The 17,941-nt window shown below is 36.6% G+C and overlaps 1 protein-coding gene across 1 annotated transcript in view; it reads right to left on the bottom strand.

The window, feature by feature from the left end:
- The window catches only part of LOC127956016 (macrophage mannose receptor 1-like), a 42,078-nt gene that overhangs the window by 18,042 nt on the left and 6,095 nt on the right, over window positions 1-17,941 (bottom strand). Inside the window, exon 3 of the mRNA XM_052553766.1 lies at window positions 10,703-11,062. Coding sequence (XP_052409726.1) covers window positions 10,703-11,062 — 360 coding nt within the window. The remainder of the gene's footprint in view (window positions 1-10,702; window positions 11,063-17,941) is intronic.

Below are 17,941 nucleotides of genomic sequence, written 5' to 3'. Positions count from 1 at the left end.
CGCAAAAGTCAACATAAAATAGCTTTCAAAACAGAAAGTTAGTTTCGTAATTTCAGTCTTTATAAGTTTTAGCAAGGTCAATATCTATACCCCAACTAGCTTCTTCATCATTTAAATCCGATCGACAGTTAACATTACTCACATCATGGACACTGAGCCAATGCTGTGATAGAACTCCTCGGGTTCTTTGTGAGATGAGAACAGGTTGATCCTCTTGTCATGCAGAATTTACAGTTTACAGGGTTGGACGAGGAATCCGCGATAGATCCCTTTTTCAACTAACAGTTTTTTGACATTGTTTTTTTTTTGTGATCAATTATTTATTTATTTTCTTACAATCATTATTTACACATTGGAGAGGAAACACCTTCACAAGAGAAAGAAAACCCTTAGGCTGATAACATCATCATTGAGAATATAACAAAGCACAATAAAGTGCCGCTTTTTTGACATTTGTAAGATTAATAAAGGAAGTAAGATCAATATAACTCAAAGGGGATTGAATTATAGTGAATAAGAACCGAATTAGTATGCAAATTATTCAGAATTAATATTTAACACTTTATCAACTATTCGTCCACCGATAAATTGAGATTAGGGTATTTTATAAATTCTGGACAAAATATTATCCCGTGGCGTACGGTAATAATAGCATAAAATTTGGATAACTGATTATGAGCAAGGTAACAGAATCTACAGTTTAAGGCAGTAACTTGTAAGCACACAGCACAAGACACTGGTATGTAAAATCAACCAAGGCTTGTGGAAGATTTTTATTAGTAAGATTTTAATCAATCAAGAATAATCAATGTGAATCAAGCCATTTTTGTTGCTAGTTGTTTTTCCATTATAATCCTATAGGTAATGGAGAGAAAGGAAAATGTTTACGTGCTGGAATGTCCAGAACTAAGGAGAAACATATGGCCAGGAAGGGCCTGTGTTTAGAGTAAATCAAGCAAGGGGGCCTCTTCTCCCTAGGGAGAACTTAATTTTACTAAACATATCAAGAAAATCTCTAAAACAATACAAAGAAATCTCAACTGTTTTAAATTAATCAGACACTATATACCAAATCAGGCTGCCCTACTGTACATGCATGCTATGGTGTTTTCACATATTTCATACTGCATGACAGTTTGGGGGCAAGCAGCTCCGTCTGCAACAAAACACATTGGTTCACTTTACAATCGAGCAATAAAAATTATGGATAAAAAGCCAATCCGCTATCATCACTGTTACATACTGGAGAAATATAAAATATTAAGCTTTGAAAGCTTTAGTAATTTATGTTTCCTAAAGTTAATCTTCAAGTGTATTAATAATTTAGCACCTGAGCCTCTTAGTAAATTTATTGAAATACAGAACAACCAAAGAGTTACTAGAACTAGTACAAATCATAACTGTACAATACCATACTGTAGGACAAGCTTTGCACAGACTGCCTTTTCTGTTAAGAGCTGTAGGCTATGGAATGCATTACCATCTGATATTAAGGCCATATCTGACTTCAAAAAGTTCACTTCCAGGATTAAGCTCTGGCTAAAGACAAATCAAAATTGTATACATTTTTAATTGTTGTTATAATTGTGTATGATTAGGTATGTATGTATGTGTGTATGTGTATGTGTATATGTGTATATCTATATATACATAGTTTTGTAGTATTTCTTGTTTTTATGTATGTATTTGTTTTATAATGTTCTTAGAAATGCCCAACCAGGGACAGGAGTTGAAAATTAGCACTAGCTATAATCTCTATATGCTGCACATCAGTTACAGGCTTTGTATTGTAACTATGTTTGCTTGTATGGTCCCTGTTAAATAAACTTTAAATAAATAGGGAGGGATCAAAATTGCAAGCATAAGGAGAAGTTTGACTATTTGGAAACGCCCCATATAGTGTATATAAGGAGAAACCAAATTGCATTTCGGGAGATCTCCTTGCAACGAGCTCTCGGCTTTGTTTTGCTTAAAATAAAGTCTTTTCTTCTGAGAGAAAAATCCCTGACTGAGTTTGATCCTTTGGAGAACCGGCAAAATACACCACAGATTTGGCGACCCAGATGGGACTGGAAAGGAGCAGAGTGGACGACTGCTTTTGAGCTGACTGATGAGCAACACACACACAGTGGTGGCCACCATAGAATAAGGTAAGCATTTTTGCTTATATAATTAGTGTGTGTTGTTGACTGGTCAGTTCTGAGTGGTAAGGACACTTAAAATCTGCTCTTCCAAATTTAGAAAAATAATAGGATATCTAAATTGAAAAAGGGGTTTTACTCCAGAAGAAATAACTGCATGCACATATTTGGGTTATTAATAGGAAGGCCTTGGAAGGCAACCTCGATTTAAGACAAATATGGTGTAGGCAGAAAGACATGGCATGCTGTGCGTCTGTGTTTATTGGATAGCTGGGCCTAGGTAGGACAGTGATAAACGGATAAGCAGATTAGTTAAGGAATCGCGAGGAAAAGTCCCACGGATACCGCTTTTAGAATGTATAAGTGAAATTCTCGAAGGACAGAAATAGGTGGGCCCTTAAGGAGCTCTAGTGGTGAGCTGTGTTTTGTTGTGTGGATGTATTTGTGTCCGGACGAATGAATGTGTGAACAAATAAATTCTGTGTTGGGTTGGTAAAGGTTGCGCACCATTCCTGGACTGTCACTTCAGGGTGGCTGGGTGGAGTTGGATGCAACTGGTATCCACTTGAGAGGGATGAATGTATGATGAGCCTTGATAATAAAAGGACAATTAATGACTGATTATCCCTTAAATGAAGGGAAAAAGAATAAGAATAAGCACTCTGGCTCAATAAAGAGTGCAGAAAGTGTGAATGAGGCTAGGAAAATAGCATCAATAAAGTTTGAACCAAGATCTATAATAGATTTTTGCATTTAGGATGTCTGGGGCAAAGGGGAGAAAATTTTCTGAGCCCAGTGCAGTGGGAGTGAGAACAAAGGAGGACGTTTCCACAGTAAAGTTGTATTACATGGGTGGAGCAAGAGGTGCTCTCCCCTCCTGGACCATCACTTGGGAGTGATCAGGTTACAGAGACTGGTGTTGAGAAAGGAATGCAGGAGCCCTAAAACAATAAAGTTAACTAAAGGAAGGTTGTTTTAGAGAAAAATAAATACAAATGTTCCAAGAAATGGACTAATATAGAGATGGCAGATATGGTGGAATATAGATATAATAATAAATTAATTAAAATAAGATATGCATTTATTATTTAATAACTTATATTAATAGATGAATTTAAAAGATGCACGTGCTTAAAACTTTATATCTAATATGTGAAGACATCTAAAATTTGTATCTTGTTATCCCTGGGACAGTATGAAAGTTAATCCATTACAGAGTTTCAGAGATTGGGCTTGTGTAAATGTAAAAAATAAAAGAAATAACTTGCGCAATAAGAAATGAAAGCAAGATTGGGTGACCAAGTTAATAGACATTTTGATTCAAAAGCTATAGGCATATTACAATAGGAAGGAAACTAGTTGCTTAAAGAATTAAATTTAATTATTTTATTTACAATAATAGGAATTATTTTATGTTGGTTAGGAAACATTAATTCACAAATACCAGATTATTCTGAATCATGTATGCAAATATAGAAGAAAAAATATGATTGAAGTCTTTATTTTACCATATGCATGTCATGCTGATATAAAAGGAAGGTTTATTTTATTTTATTGCAGTATATTTAGATAATAAAGGTAGCTGATTTCTGCATTTTGCAAAGAAGAAAAATGCTTGCTATTTTCCTGCAATGAAGAACTTGCTTAACTAACAAAGAATAAGAGAACTGCTGTTTTCAACCAGATGATTTAGTTTTTATTAAGGGACCACTGAAAGAAGAGGTTGAAAAGTGAAAATTAGAAAAAGAGCTGACTGCTCAGAAACAATTTGGTCAGAAGTTACATAGGTACATTTAATTAATGCAGTCTCTGAGTGTTCAAATTTCAGATGACTTCTGGAACAGTGCCTTGACAAAGGAAAGCAATGAAATGGAGTCTGTCGAGGAATGGCAAAGCAGCAAACAGCTGAAGAGAGAAGAAGAGGGAGGGGCTGATGGATGTTCCCCTCGCCTCCTGAAAGAGAAGAACACACTTCAGCAAGGAGAAGACTGAATCAAAGCAGGAAAAGGTGAATCTTTCACTTGAGACTTTTCCTGAGGTTGAAAAGAACATTATGAAATGCAAAACTCTGGTAGAAAGCAACCAGAAGCCAGACTGAGAAGAAGCAGAAAAACAACAGAGACCGTACGCCACAACATCAGGTCTTTGAGTGCCATCACAGACTGACGACCCAGTACAACAGCCCAGGCTGATGATCTAACCAGAAGGACTTCCATCCCTTCAGTGCACAGGTGCTGCATATTCAGTGAACACTATAGAGACTGCTTCAAATGTTAATTATTTTATTTCATTATGTTATTTACTATGTTTTAATCTTGATTATTCACTGGTCTCACAGCACTTCCTTAAATTCTGTGTGTTAACTAACTCTCTCAATCTGCTTTTCAATAGGTTCCAGTCCAGCCTCATGTCTTAAAGAAAAATAATAACTTTGACAGACAGAAGTGAGTACTTGACTCACCAATCAGATAAACATGGAGCTGGATTTGGCATAGTAAGACAGTTTCATTAAACAACTAGGGGAAAATGCACAACTAAATACTTGACAACAATGCTGAGTGCTTTGGGAAAGAAGAGAATAAATAAATAAATAAAAAAGGGTATCTTGATGAACACTATATAAAATATATATATGGTTGAAAAAATAGAAATATTGGTCACTCCATTTTGTTTAAAGGTAATATTCTAAGGTAAAACTGAATAAAATAATATTGAATAAAAGATTATTCCAAAGATCCAAAATCATGTAATCACATATACTGTCATCACTGGGGATAACAAAATGGAAATGTTGATGGCCATGGATCCTAGATTATGCAGAGATCTCCAATCCGGTTCTCAGAGTCGCTCATGAGCAATAACAAAAAGTATTTGATTAAACTTTAAATTAGACAAACACATGACATTTGAGAAATGATAATTGGCTCTCTCAAATGCCCAATGCCTAGGCCTAATATTCTAAACAAATTCATCTATGAGATTTTGAAAAAGGAAGGAAAGAAAGAAAACAAAAGTTTTTGGCAAAAAAAAGAAAAAAAAAAAAAAAAAAAAAAGAAAAGAAAAGGAGGGAGTTTAAGTGTGTGAAAAAGTATGAATGATGGTGTTGTATGGCATGAAAGAGAGTGTCTGACGAGACACTGAGGCAATTCAATCAATTTGCCCAAACAGCTGTGTACAAATTTGAATGTGGGCCCACAGGGCAAACTTATGCCCAGTAAAATAATGACCATGGATGTATTTGGTTAAGTTTCCTGGTCAGTACCAAGGTCTTTGTTGTGGCAGAAAGAAAAACAGTGCCACACATGCGCAGCGTATAACATGGGAAGGCAGAGCAAAGCAAGCTTGCTCTGTCCACCCCACATTTAACTTTCTTTTCAGCATATCATGATGGAGCTGATTGTGTCAAAAGGATGAAATATTGTCTTTCTGACTGTTAAAATAAATACAGTGGGTTGAGTGTTTTCCAGGGCAAAAGGCCTATGCTACTGAGCAAGATAGGCCTAGATAAATTTTCCAGTGATATAGTGGAACTCAGTTTACAAAACAAAGAGATAACTAAATAAGCAAATGGTTGAGAATAAAATTGAAAGGAATTAAAAAAAAATAGTAAAGACAGCACTGAAATTGTGAAAACTCAAAAAGGGGCCAAGACAGCCCTCAACCCACATTACATTTCCACAGGTCACACCAAGAAGGACGACTGGCAAGATGAACAAATTAGCATGCTTGATAACACTAACAAAAAATTCTTAAGTTTTCCATTTACAGGTGACAGCAGTTCCAGTAAGACCAAGGAATGCTTCGCTCCATTAAAGAGAACCAATGAGGGTGCAGTTATGATCTCAAGAGAGCCTTGCATTAATCAGCAAAATGGTTACAGAGTGACACCTGAGTTCACATCTCTAACCTTAAAATACCCCAACCAGCTTCAACAACTCCACACAGCATGAAGTGAGGGATGAAGGGCGTGCTAGTAACGACCCACCCTTGCCAACGAGGGAAAGACCATTGCAACGACTCGCAAAGAGTCTCCCTGGTGAAGATGGAATGAGAGAGTGATGGGACTGCTACTGAGATCAACATACTTGGGTGCAGATATGAGCCAACAAATAGAAAAGAAAAAATGGAAAGAGAATCTTAAGTAATGGTAGATGAAGAATTGGAAGGTTATGAGAAGGGAAATATGGATGTAGGAAGATTTGAAGGGAAAATAGAGCAATTGGATGCAACAAATAGAATGAAAAGAGCAAAATAGAAAAGCTCAAGATTTGTGAATTGAAGAAGGAAAAGTATGTGTTATGTTTGGGGAAAATGCTGTATTTATATAAGGGAGCATTTAATGAAGAACTGATCAAATTGAAAAGGCTAAGAATGGTAGATAAAGAAAATGTTGGAAAAGATAATAAAATGTAAGACTGGTTCGATTTACAGTTAGGAGCATGTGGAGCATAGTTTATAACTAAATAGGGAAAGTTTTTAGGAATGGCATTAATGACAGGATATTTACTATTTTACTGTATACTTCCTATATTGAGGTTACTAGACAAAGCCACAGTTAAGCAAATTAAATTCAAAGATATCAAAATAATGGGAAATTGATACATAAGGTATCTAAGCTGAAGTTCAACTCTTATAATCTTGTGATATTCAATGTGTGATGTGATTTGTATTTGTATGTGTATGTATTTTTACGCCTTTTATACAAAACTGTGATAACCAGGCAAATGTTGAACCAATTGCACATTCATGCTTTTAACAATGTCTACTATTAAAGAGGGGTTAGGGAGACTGGATCTTTTACTCACTCCTTGTCAAATTAGGAGAGAGATGTTTGGTCCAGTAATCCCTCAGAGTGGAATTTCATAATCTAGTCACTGGTGAAAATACAATGTGACTTATTTAGTCACTAGGTAGTGTAAATAATATGACTGGATTATGGAGTAGCACTCTGGATAAAAATAATCAAATGTGAGACTTATTAAGTCTCAAAGGGGAGAATATGTGGAAGATTTTTATTAGTAAGATTTTAATCAATCAAGAATAATCAATGTGAATCAAGCCATTTTTGTTGCTAGTTGTTTTTCCATTATAATCCTATAGGTAATGGAGAGAAAGGAAGATGTTTACGTGCTGGAATGTCCAGAACTAAGGAGAAACATATGGCCAGGAAGGGCCTGTGTTTAGAGTAAATCAAGCAAGGGGGCCTCTTCTCCCTAGGGAGGGATCAAAATTGCAAGCATAAGGAGAAGTTTGACTATTTGGAAACGCCCCATATAGTGTATATAATGCATTTCGGGAGATCTCCTTGCAACGAGCTCTCGGCTTTGTTTTGCTTAAAATAAAGTCTTTTCTTCTGAGAGAAAAATCCCTGACTGAGTTTGATCCATTGGAGAACCGGCAAAATACACCACAGGCTTTATTGAACTACTCTAATACACACTAACTTAACTAATGAAAACACACAAACATTCATTCAAACAGTAACAGAGAAAAGGGATGTTATTCTTGACCGCAACCTGAGAGAATCAATCTACTAGCACTTTAATCTTATTTTGTTTTCTTAATAAGATTTGCACCAGTTTCAGCCAGAATTAGGAGATATTGTGTACTTGTGTCCACCAATTGTCCAACACCTTGGTTCTCTGAGCTCAATGTCCAGTCGAACATCAGAAATCTAGGTGTCTGGTTTGACCAATCGTTGTCTTTGGACTGCCATTCGAGACTTCTGGTCAGAAATTGTTTTTATCACCTAAGAAATATTGCTAAATTGAGGATGATTTTAATGGACTCTGATCTTGAGATGGTAATTCATGTTTTTATTTCTTCACATTTAGATTATTGTAACTCTCTTTTTACTTTTCTTAACAAATCTGCTCTAAATCGTCTCCAAATGGTACAAAATGCTGCTGGCAAGGCTTTTAACAGGATCTGGCAGACAGGCTCACATCAACCCTATTTTGTCCTCCCTACACTGGCTACCTATCAAATTTCGCATTGATTTTAAAATATTAGTTTTTAACTTTTAGAGCTTTAAATGGTCAGGTCCCACAGTACATCACTGATTTGCTTTGCACATACTCCCCAGGTCGTTTCCTTTGATCAGCAGGCCAAAAGTCTTTTAATTGTCCCAAAGACTCGTTATAAAACCCGGGGAGATCTGTTATTTGAGGCTGTAGCCCCCAGACTGTGGAACGCCTTGCCTTTGTTCCTCCGTGTGGCTGATTCTGCTGAGTCCTTTAAAAGGCAACTCAAGACACTGTTATTTAAACAAGCTTTTAGTTGATGGGCTTAAGTTTACTTTGGACTTTTTGTTTTAATTTAATTTTAATATTAATGTGGTTGTACTTTGTAAAGCACTTTGTGATTGTATCTGTGAAAAGCACTCTATAAATAAACGTTACTTATTTACTTGCATTTGGATGCTCCTGTGGGCGTGTTGCTGGAAGTTGCTGGAGACGGAATCTCTGGCGCTGATCTGGCGCTCTGATGGACAGCAATCGTGAGTGGTTGGTTGGCTTTGCCGGGTGGCGCTTCGTTCGCGAGACTTTCTGGATTGCGGCTTGCTATGCAACGGAGTTTCCTCGGAGTCTGGAGTGACTCTGAGAGGGTTTTCTTTGACGAAGTTCAGCAAAGGATCTTACAGAAGAGTTGAGTTTTGAGTGAGCTCTTGGTGGTTTGAAGAGTACACGCTGGACGATGGAAAAGTCAGCACAAAACATAAGCAAGAGCAAAGTCACTGCAAAAGCAGGGCAAAAAGCAAGGCAAAAAGCTTGTCATTGGGTTATAAGTGTGTCCATCTGACCCGTCCTTCTTAGTGCGACAGCCAATCAGATATTGTCTTGGGCTGGACCTACGCCCGTTCTCCGGTTCTTGCATGTAATTAGAGTAATGTCCACATGATCGTGTGTGTCCAAACTCCTGAGAGTTTAGTTTAAACGCTTTAATATGCAAACTTAATAGTTTAAATATGGTGCATCCTAAACACATCTACTTTATATCAAAATTCTAGAAATCATTTACCCATCAAGCAGGTACCAAAATACATATACTTCCCATAATTGAGTTGGAATCAAATAAGGTTTTAGCGGTGATAAGTGTTTAACACACAAAATTAACTTGAATAATATAAAGCATGCATAATACAGCAACTTTTGGTGATTAGATTAGATTAGATCCTAAAACTGAGGTAGAAAACCCTACGAATAGGTTTCTTGGCCATTTGGACTTAACATTGGTGAACAAAAAGAAATCTTTTCCTGCTGGCTGGCGCCACTGGTATGAGATTAGACAGGCAGAAAAAGGGAAAGGGGGTTTGACATCTCCTTTAGCCATCTTGGCACCATGACTGTGTTTTATGATGCACTAATGATTCGATGGGGAATGGACTGTTCAAGGATAATCTTACACATTGTTAAACTTGCGGCTTGTCGCATAGTTTCAGGCGAAAAGTCCTCGGAGAAATATTGCCTCGTTGCATCGTAGGTGATTTCTCTACGTCTTGTTGATCGAAACACCAGTTCTTTTTGTGAACCCGCTCCAGAGAGAATGGTGTGTCAGGTGTTGTCTCCATCCACCGAGGCAGCATGTCCTTAATGAAGTCCATGAGCGGCCTTGAGCCTTCTGCAACCTCACGGAGGCCGAATATTCAGAGATTCTTCCTCCTGCTGCGGTTTTTTAAATCTTCAACCTTTGCCTCCAGAAGATTCAACTTCTTTGTGTGCGGGTAGTAAATCGATCAACCAGCCAACTTTCGCCAGAGCCACGTGACCCTCAGTATGAGCTAATTTTTAACTGCTTAACTGTCATCAAGTACTGGATTGTTTGTGGCCACGCCACAAACAAGCTATAAAACTATTAATTGACCAGAAGTTTAGGGAGAAGTAGAAAGAGGATGAAGGGGTCGAGGGAATGGGATGATGGTCGGGTTGAATGGGGGCATCTTGAATTGTTGGCTCAGAGAGACTCAGGGTGGGGGGTACCATCTCTATCATATATTTAGGCCAGACAATGAGGACCCCCCGATACAACCTGATAGAAATATAACGTGGGATAAGGTTGGCTGAATGGATGAGAAAGGGAGGGAAGGGTGGGTTCGAGAGCATGAGACTAGCAGTACGGTATGCGGAGGCCAGATATATATGGAGGTTTATTAAGATTAATTCTTAGATGTGTATTTGTTTTATTTCTAGTTTTCTGTTATGCTTGTTTTATGTTTATGCCCTTTGGGCAATCCTAGTTGAATTTATAAATGCTTTATAAATAATACATTCAAAATTATATTTAAAAAATAAATTTTGATGTTTAAGATTTTAAGGCTCTTTAATTGCAAGTTTTCATTGTGATAAATTATCATAAAGAGGGACAACAAAAGATTAAAGTATGGTCAGTGAATGAAGTCTTTTCTTCTTGCAAATACAGAAATGGTCTCAACATTGAAAGGGTGACAAATACTAATACAAAATTATATTTTTATATAATAGAATAAAAATATCAAATTAATAGTCATACTCTTTAGTATTATTATGAAATTTGGAATAAGGTGAATCTAAAAATGAACTCACTGTTGTTGCAGATGAAGGGCTGGTTATCACTACATGGCAAATCATGCCATTGTCCATTTGTCATCATACCACACTCTTCTCCTTTATCTTGTGGTTGTCCAAGAGCCCAGTTCAGATAGAGCGCAGGTTCACCTGAAGACCACTGCCATTCATCACGACCCGTCTTCTGCAGCCCAATCCAGACATACTCAAGACTTTTATCAGTCACACTCTTGTTCAGCTCCTTCATGTCGTTCATGTCATCAGTGGTGGCCAAATCTGTGTATTTCTCTCTACAGTATCTCTGAGCTCCAGTCCAGGTCTTCTTCTCATTTATAAAGTGATACTGACGCAAAACACATTGAGATACAGAGCAGAGAGCTGTGAAAGAGAGACTTTGAATTTAATGCTTTTCATATCAGAATCAAACCTAAGGAAACTAGAAACCAGAAATAAAACCACAAACACACTCACCAATGAGAAGAATAAAATATAGAGTTTGGTCCATTTCTGAGGAAAAACCAAAACATTGATCTTAACAGGAACAGAAAATGCACTGTACATATATTATTAAGACAATACTATCATGTCAAAGTCTAATTTTAGTTAAAGATTGAAATTATGAGTTGCTCTTACTTCAGAGGCTGTGTGTTTCTGTCCTGAGTCTGATCTTTCTGTATACAGCTGCAAACTGTGTGATTATTATATCTGCTCTCATCCCTCGTTTAGCATCACATCATTTACTACTCTAAACAAAAGCCCGTTTCATTTTTCTTCCTCATGCATGATATTATTATAATTTTCACTGTGTTGTCTTTGTTGCTATAATTGTTAATTTGAATGTGGTAGAGACTGAAGATATGTATGTTTCTGAATACACACAGGCAAATAAAAGCTAAAGCAACAACACATTCATCTCCTTATTTATGGAAATCATAAGCACAGAGAACATTGACATTATTTCACTATGTGTACACAGGTGATGTTGCTTCCTCTTCATGTGATATCAACTCACAGTCAACATTATAACAGTAAATTTAATTTACTGGTTTAATAAAACATACTTGAACCTCTTTCATCCTTTTTTTTCCCCGCAGATTAACATGCATATGAGGACCTCCAATACATGACTCAAGCTACTTCCGCAGTTGTCCACGACACTGTTGTCATGTGGTTTCTTGGTCAGTAAAGGCGGTAACAAAGGGTAACTTACGTCATTAGATTCATATCCATACTACATTCTCCGATACAGTATGTGCCGGTATACACCTGATAAGCCATGATTGCAATCTGCCATAAATCTAAGAAGAAGAAGAAGAACTAACGTCATTGACAGACGACTGCACTGCCCCGTGTCACTGTTTAGAATGGGAATTTTCTCATGATTTACAAGTATTTGAAAACATTATATTGATACATTAAGATATTGTCAGTAATCAGCTGGACAAAATATAGAACACTAGCCTAGTGTTTTTTGGATATTTTACTGCAAATATCTTACAAATTGTACCTTTAACATATACAAACATTTACAAAATGATGAATAGTTTCAACTTTAATACGAATCAATGTATGATTTCTACAGTGAAGTGTATATAGTGTTTTAGTTTTGTGTTCTTTTTTTAACCCTTGTGCGTTGTTCAAATTCATAACCCTTTCGTTATGTTCGGGATGAAAACACCCACTAAATTAAACTGCTGTAAAAATGTATCAGATAAATATTTTTTCTTTCACTTTTTTTTTCATAAATCTGTTAAACAACCTCAGTCCTGATCAAAACTACTAAATGTTAAAAATAAAATCCAGGATTATTACTTTTTAATTGCCAAGTTTATAAATTATGTCACAGATTTGGGGGGAAAAAACAAACAAAATGACTTATTTTCAATATAAAAAGGGATTGTGGACTGGATTTTTTCTTACCTTTTATCACAGTCTTGGGCATGTCAAAGATTAGTAACAACATTGGATTTGATGCATTGTTAGTTTTTGTGCAGCATTAGATTATAATTTTTTCTCCAATTGACTTAGATTATAATGGACATTTTTGATTGCAAAGCCATGACACCATATAATCATGCATTCTTGATAGTTGGTGGTTTTCCCTGTTTGGAAGAGGTACATTTTTAATTTTTTACTGTTGATCATAAGGTGGCACCATTAACCCTTTGTTTAGGCCTGTGCAAAAAAAAGCTTAGTTTCTGGCTTTTGTATGGATTTATATGGAGTATAACAGTATATTATAGTGTGTGTGTGTGTGTGTGTGTGTGTGTGTGTGAGAGAGAGTGTGTGAGAGAGACCTTTGTGCACTTTGATGTAGTTCTGAGAGCTGAGGTGCATATTTTGATTTTTTCTCAGACGAATGGAGTAAATTAAAAGTAAAGTAAGTGTATTTATGCACCTGCTGCCTTTTGATGGTGATAAGTACAGACTAAACAAAAACAAGTAAGTTGATTTAAACACTTGGATGCCATCCTACTGGTCATTTGTTTTTGAGAAGAGCAGCAAGCAACATGAGAAAGAGCTTGACTTGTACCGAAGTTTTAGAAATGGTTATGCATAGATCTAAATTTCATCATAATGGAAGTCAAAGTGGCAAAAATAGCCACGAACAAGAAATGAGGGAGAATTTTTTATTTACATTTAATGATGCACAAAAGCTAACAATGCATCAAAGCGAATGTTGCTACTAATCTTTGATATGCCCAAGACTGTGATAAAAGGTAAAAAAAAAAAAAAATAAATTCCAGTCCACAATCCCTTTTTATATTGAAAAATAGTAGTTTTGTGTCTGTTTTTCCCCAAATCAGTAACATCATTTATGAATTTGGATTTTTTTTTTTTTCAACATTTAGTAGTTTTGATCAGGACTGAGGTTGATTATTAGAATTGATGAAATTAGATTTTTTTTTTTAATCTGATAGAGTTTTACAGCAGTTTAATTTAGTGGATGTTTCATCCACTAACATAACAAAAGGGTAGTTAATTTGCCACATTGTATAGTGGAGTTTTTGAAAATTTTCAAAGAATTTTTCTGAATGTGTCAAATATGTGAAAAATAAGATTTGTCATTAAAAATCATTCCGTCTGCTGAAACACAGAGAAAGTTGTGGCCAAAGTAAGAGTAAACTTTACACCCTAGTGGACCAAAACGTCCCCAACAATGCATAAAGGTTATTAACAAAGACAAAATTAAAGAATTTATTTTCTTTTTTTATCTTTGCCCACTTTGGCCTAAATTCCCTGGTAACGCCCTAAATGGTTTAGCTCCTGCGTACCTAACTAGCCTTCTACCACGTTACAATCCATCACGCTCCCTAAGTTCAAAAAACGCTGGACTTTTGGTAGTTCCTAGGATAGCAAAGTCCACTAAAGGAGGTAGAGGTTTCTCACATTTGGCTCCCAAACTCTCGAATAGCCTTCCTGATAATGTTCGGGGTTCAGACACACTCTCTCTGTTTAAATCTAGATTAAAAACACATCTCTTTCACCAAGCATTCGAATAATGTATCTCTTAAATTTTGAGTGTAGTTGCATCTGATCAAATGTGCATTCTTATTCATTAGCTTGGGTTAAACTAATTTTACTTTGTTGGATCAGCAGCTATGCTAATGATGTCTCTATTTTGTTTCTATGTTTTGCCACGGGATGGGATTTACACAAGCTCCAGTCTGGATCCAGAACACCTGAGAAGAGATGATGCTGACCATCAGAGGACCTCAGATGATGCTAACCCTGAATCAACAAACAGAACTAACAAATATTGCTACAAGTGTGACTGCATCATATAATAATTATTAATTAATAATATTAATAATGTTCATCGTCTGGCTGACTACGTCTTGTATTAATTTTTCTAAAAATCCTGTCAAACGTGCACAAACTGACAGTCAACACCATAAGCTACTACTAAATATTGTAGAAACATAATTTTCTGTAAAGTTGCTTTGTAACGATTTGTATTGTAAAAAGCGCTATACAAATAAACTTGAATTGAATTGAAGTCAAGATGGGCAGAGGATCACCAATTCCCCCAATGCTGCAGTGCATAATATCATCCAAAGATTCAGAGAATCTGGAACAATCTCTGTGCGTAAGGGTCAAGGCCAGAAAACCATACTGGATACCCGTGATCTTCGGGCCCTTAGACAGCACTGCATCAAATACAGGAATGGTACTGTAATGGAAATCACAACATGGGCTCAGGAATACTTCCAGAAAATGATGTCGGTGAACACAATCCACTGTGCCATTCACCGTTGCCAGCTAAAACTCTATAGGTCAAAAAAGAAGCCATATGTAAACATGATCCAGAAGCACAGCCGTTTTCTCTGGGCCAAAGCTCATTTAATATGGACTGTGGCAAAGTGGAAAACTGTTCTGTGGTCAGACGAATCAAAATTTGAAGTTGTTTTTGGAAAACTGGAACGCCATGTCATCCGGACTAAAGAGGACAAGGACAAACCAAGTTGTTATCAGCGCTCAGTTCAGAAGCCTACATCTCTGATGGTATGGGGTTGCATGAGTGTGTGTGGCATGGGCAGCTTACACATCTGGAAAGGCACCATCAATGCTGAAAGGAATATCCAAGTTCTAGAACAACATATGCTCCCATCCAGACATCGTCTCTTTCAGGGAAGACCTTGCATTTTCCAACATGACAATGCCAGACCACATACTGCATCAATTACAACATCATGGCTGCGTAGAAGAAGGATCTGGGTACTGAAATGACCAGCCTGCAGTCCAGATCTTTCACCCATAGAAAACATTTGGTGCATCATAAAGAGGAAGATGTGACAAAGAAGACCTAAGACAGTTGAGCAACTAGAAGCCTGTATTAGACAAGAATTGGACAACATTCCTGTTCCTAAACTTGGGCAACTTGTCTCCTCAGTCCCAGACGTTTGCAGACTGTTATGAAAAGAAGAGGGGATGCCACACAAACATGGCCTTGTCCCATCTTTTTTGAGATGTGTTGATGCATTGATACATTTTCTCAGTTTAAGATATATTTGATAATATACATTTGATATATCATCTATGTTGTATTCTGAATAAAATATTTTTGGAATCGGGTATTGTTATGTATTAATTTAGATATTTGATTATTATAGACATTGCATATTCTAAACATTTTCAATTATTAATTCATTAAGGACCCGCTGTTGCTAAGAATTCACTTGGCCAAGTCACCAATAGTTCACAGGGTTATTTCAGTTCACAGGTGCAATTCAAAGGACAACTACCAGCACCTCCATATGGGAGGGCCTTTAAACATTCAATCCTCTTTAAGACATCCAGTATTTGGGAATAATTCAGCATATTGATTGCTTTCATGATCATGCATAATATTTTAAGTAAAATAATACCATATTGAGTAAATAACATAATAGAATAACATAATGGAAACAGCCAAGTGTTCCATGTAGGAGACCAAAGAATTCAACTCAAGTCAAGTCACACATGTAACTTGAAATTTTTTTTAGGATTTCGTGATCCATTGTCGCACCTGGCCTTGAGATAAGAAAACATTCTCACAGACCCTGAGGAGGACACACCCCTCTGCAGCAGAACAGAACTCTGTGAAATTGAGAAAATGATACAAACATTAAGGGAAAAACAACAGATTCATAAGATACATCATATATGATATATATAGATATTCTTACTAAACTTTGAGTGAAACCTTTTCAGGGAGGGAGAGGAAGAGAGAGCAGAATAAGGAATATGGTTGTACATGAGCAATGGTAGAGGTTTTGTTTGCTCTCAACCCTGCTCCTGACGATCTTCTTCTTCTTGTAGAATTCCGGCAGTGTAGACGCTGCTGAGCATATTACTGCCCTCCACAGGTCAAAATTTAAACTAAATTCTTACATACGGTCCTGTATCATGCAAGAACTGAAGAACTGCCTTGGAGATCAGTTTATGCTCATCACTGTGACCAAACAAAGTTAAAAGACTAAAAAAGCCTTAACTCCAAGTCCTGCCATTTTTAAAAATAACATATTTCTTTCTGCCCTATACTTTCTGCATTTTAGGAAAACATGCCCTACCGTCTCAAGACTCCCACATTCACACAATCCAGAAACATGCTTTCCTACAATCCACAAAGAATAATTTAATGCACAGTGCACCAGCCTCAATCTACACATTATAACTGAATCCCTGCGGGGCAAAATGATACATGAACATCTTTTCTTAACTATAGGTTGTATTGAAAAGTAGTGCCTACCCCTAATTTCCTTTTCCCACCCCCTCTGCCATTCATTTATTAAGCCCGCTTTAATTCGTTCCCTCAGTTCCACTCTCCCTAATAATACATGGACATCTACTTCTCTTCCTAAGCTCTCCTTTGCAATTTTATCCACCCGCTCATTCCCCCTCATCCCAGCATGTCCAGGAACCCAGCAAAACCTGATGTTGCAGACAAATCTAATTCTAAACAACACAATTAAAATATCATTTATAATGTCAGGACGAGCTTTTGATTTTCCTACTTTTACATTTTCTAGAGCAGCTACAGAACCAGATCAAATAATGACTTCACTAGGTTTTCCTTCCTCAATCCACCATAGAGCCCATACAATTGCCATTAATTCGGCAGTGAGAACAGAACGTCCATTAGAAATACGTCGACCAATTTCCAACCCTAGCTGTTCTACATATACCCCAAAACCAGCTTTCCCACTAACTGTATCTCTAGACCCATCTGTAAAAACAATCATAGTACTTCCACTAATTGAATTAAGATATTCCTCTATTTTTGGTGCCACCTCCAATTTATCTTTTTCCTGATGAATACCAATCTCAACACACATTTCAGGCAGCACCCAATAGCTCCTGACGATCGACTGTCCTGCAAAGTTTAGTTCTAACCCTAATCAAACACACCTGCCTTTAAATTTTAAGTGAGCCTGAAGACCTTAATTAGTTGTTTCAGTTGTGTTTGATTAGGATTGGAGCTAAACTTTGCAGGACAGCCGATCGCCAGGAGCAGGGTTGGTTACCCCTGCCCTACATCTAAAAATACCCATCAATGGAAACTGCATTTTTTTTATAAAAAAAAAATAAATAAATAACACCCCCTTTTTGGTTTTAAGCTTTTTGCATTGCATAAATCACTTTCACACTGTCTTACCCGTGTCATCAATGAAAATATGTCTACTTATAAAAATACACACACAAATATATATAAAGGTGTGATCAATAATTGTCAACATGTTTTGTTATACAAGATGTTATTTGTTTTTAGTCGGT

The sequence above is a fragment of the Carassius gibelio genome, chromosome B4, assembly GCF_023724105.1.
Source record: "Carassius gibelio isolate Cgi1373 ecotype wild population from Czech Republic chromosome B4, carGib1.2-hapl.c, whole genome shotgun sequence".
Lineage (NCBI taxonomy): Eukaryota > Metazoa > Chordata > Actinopteri > Cypriniformes > Cyprinidae > Carassius > Carassius gibelio.
This window is presented reverse-complemented; position numbering and strand designations above follow the sequence as displayed.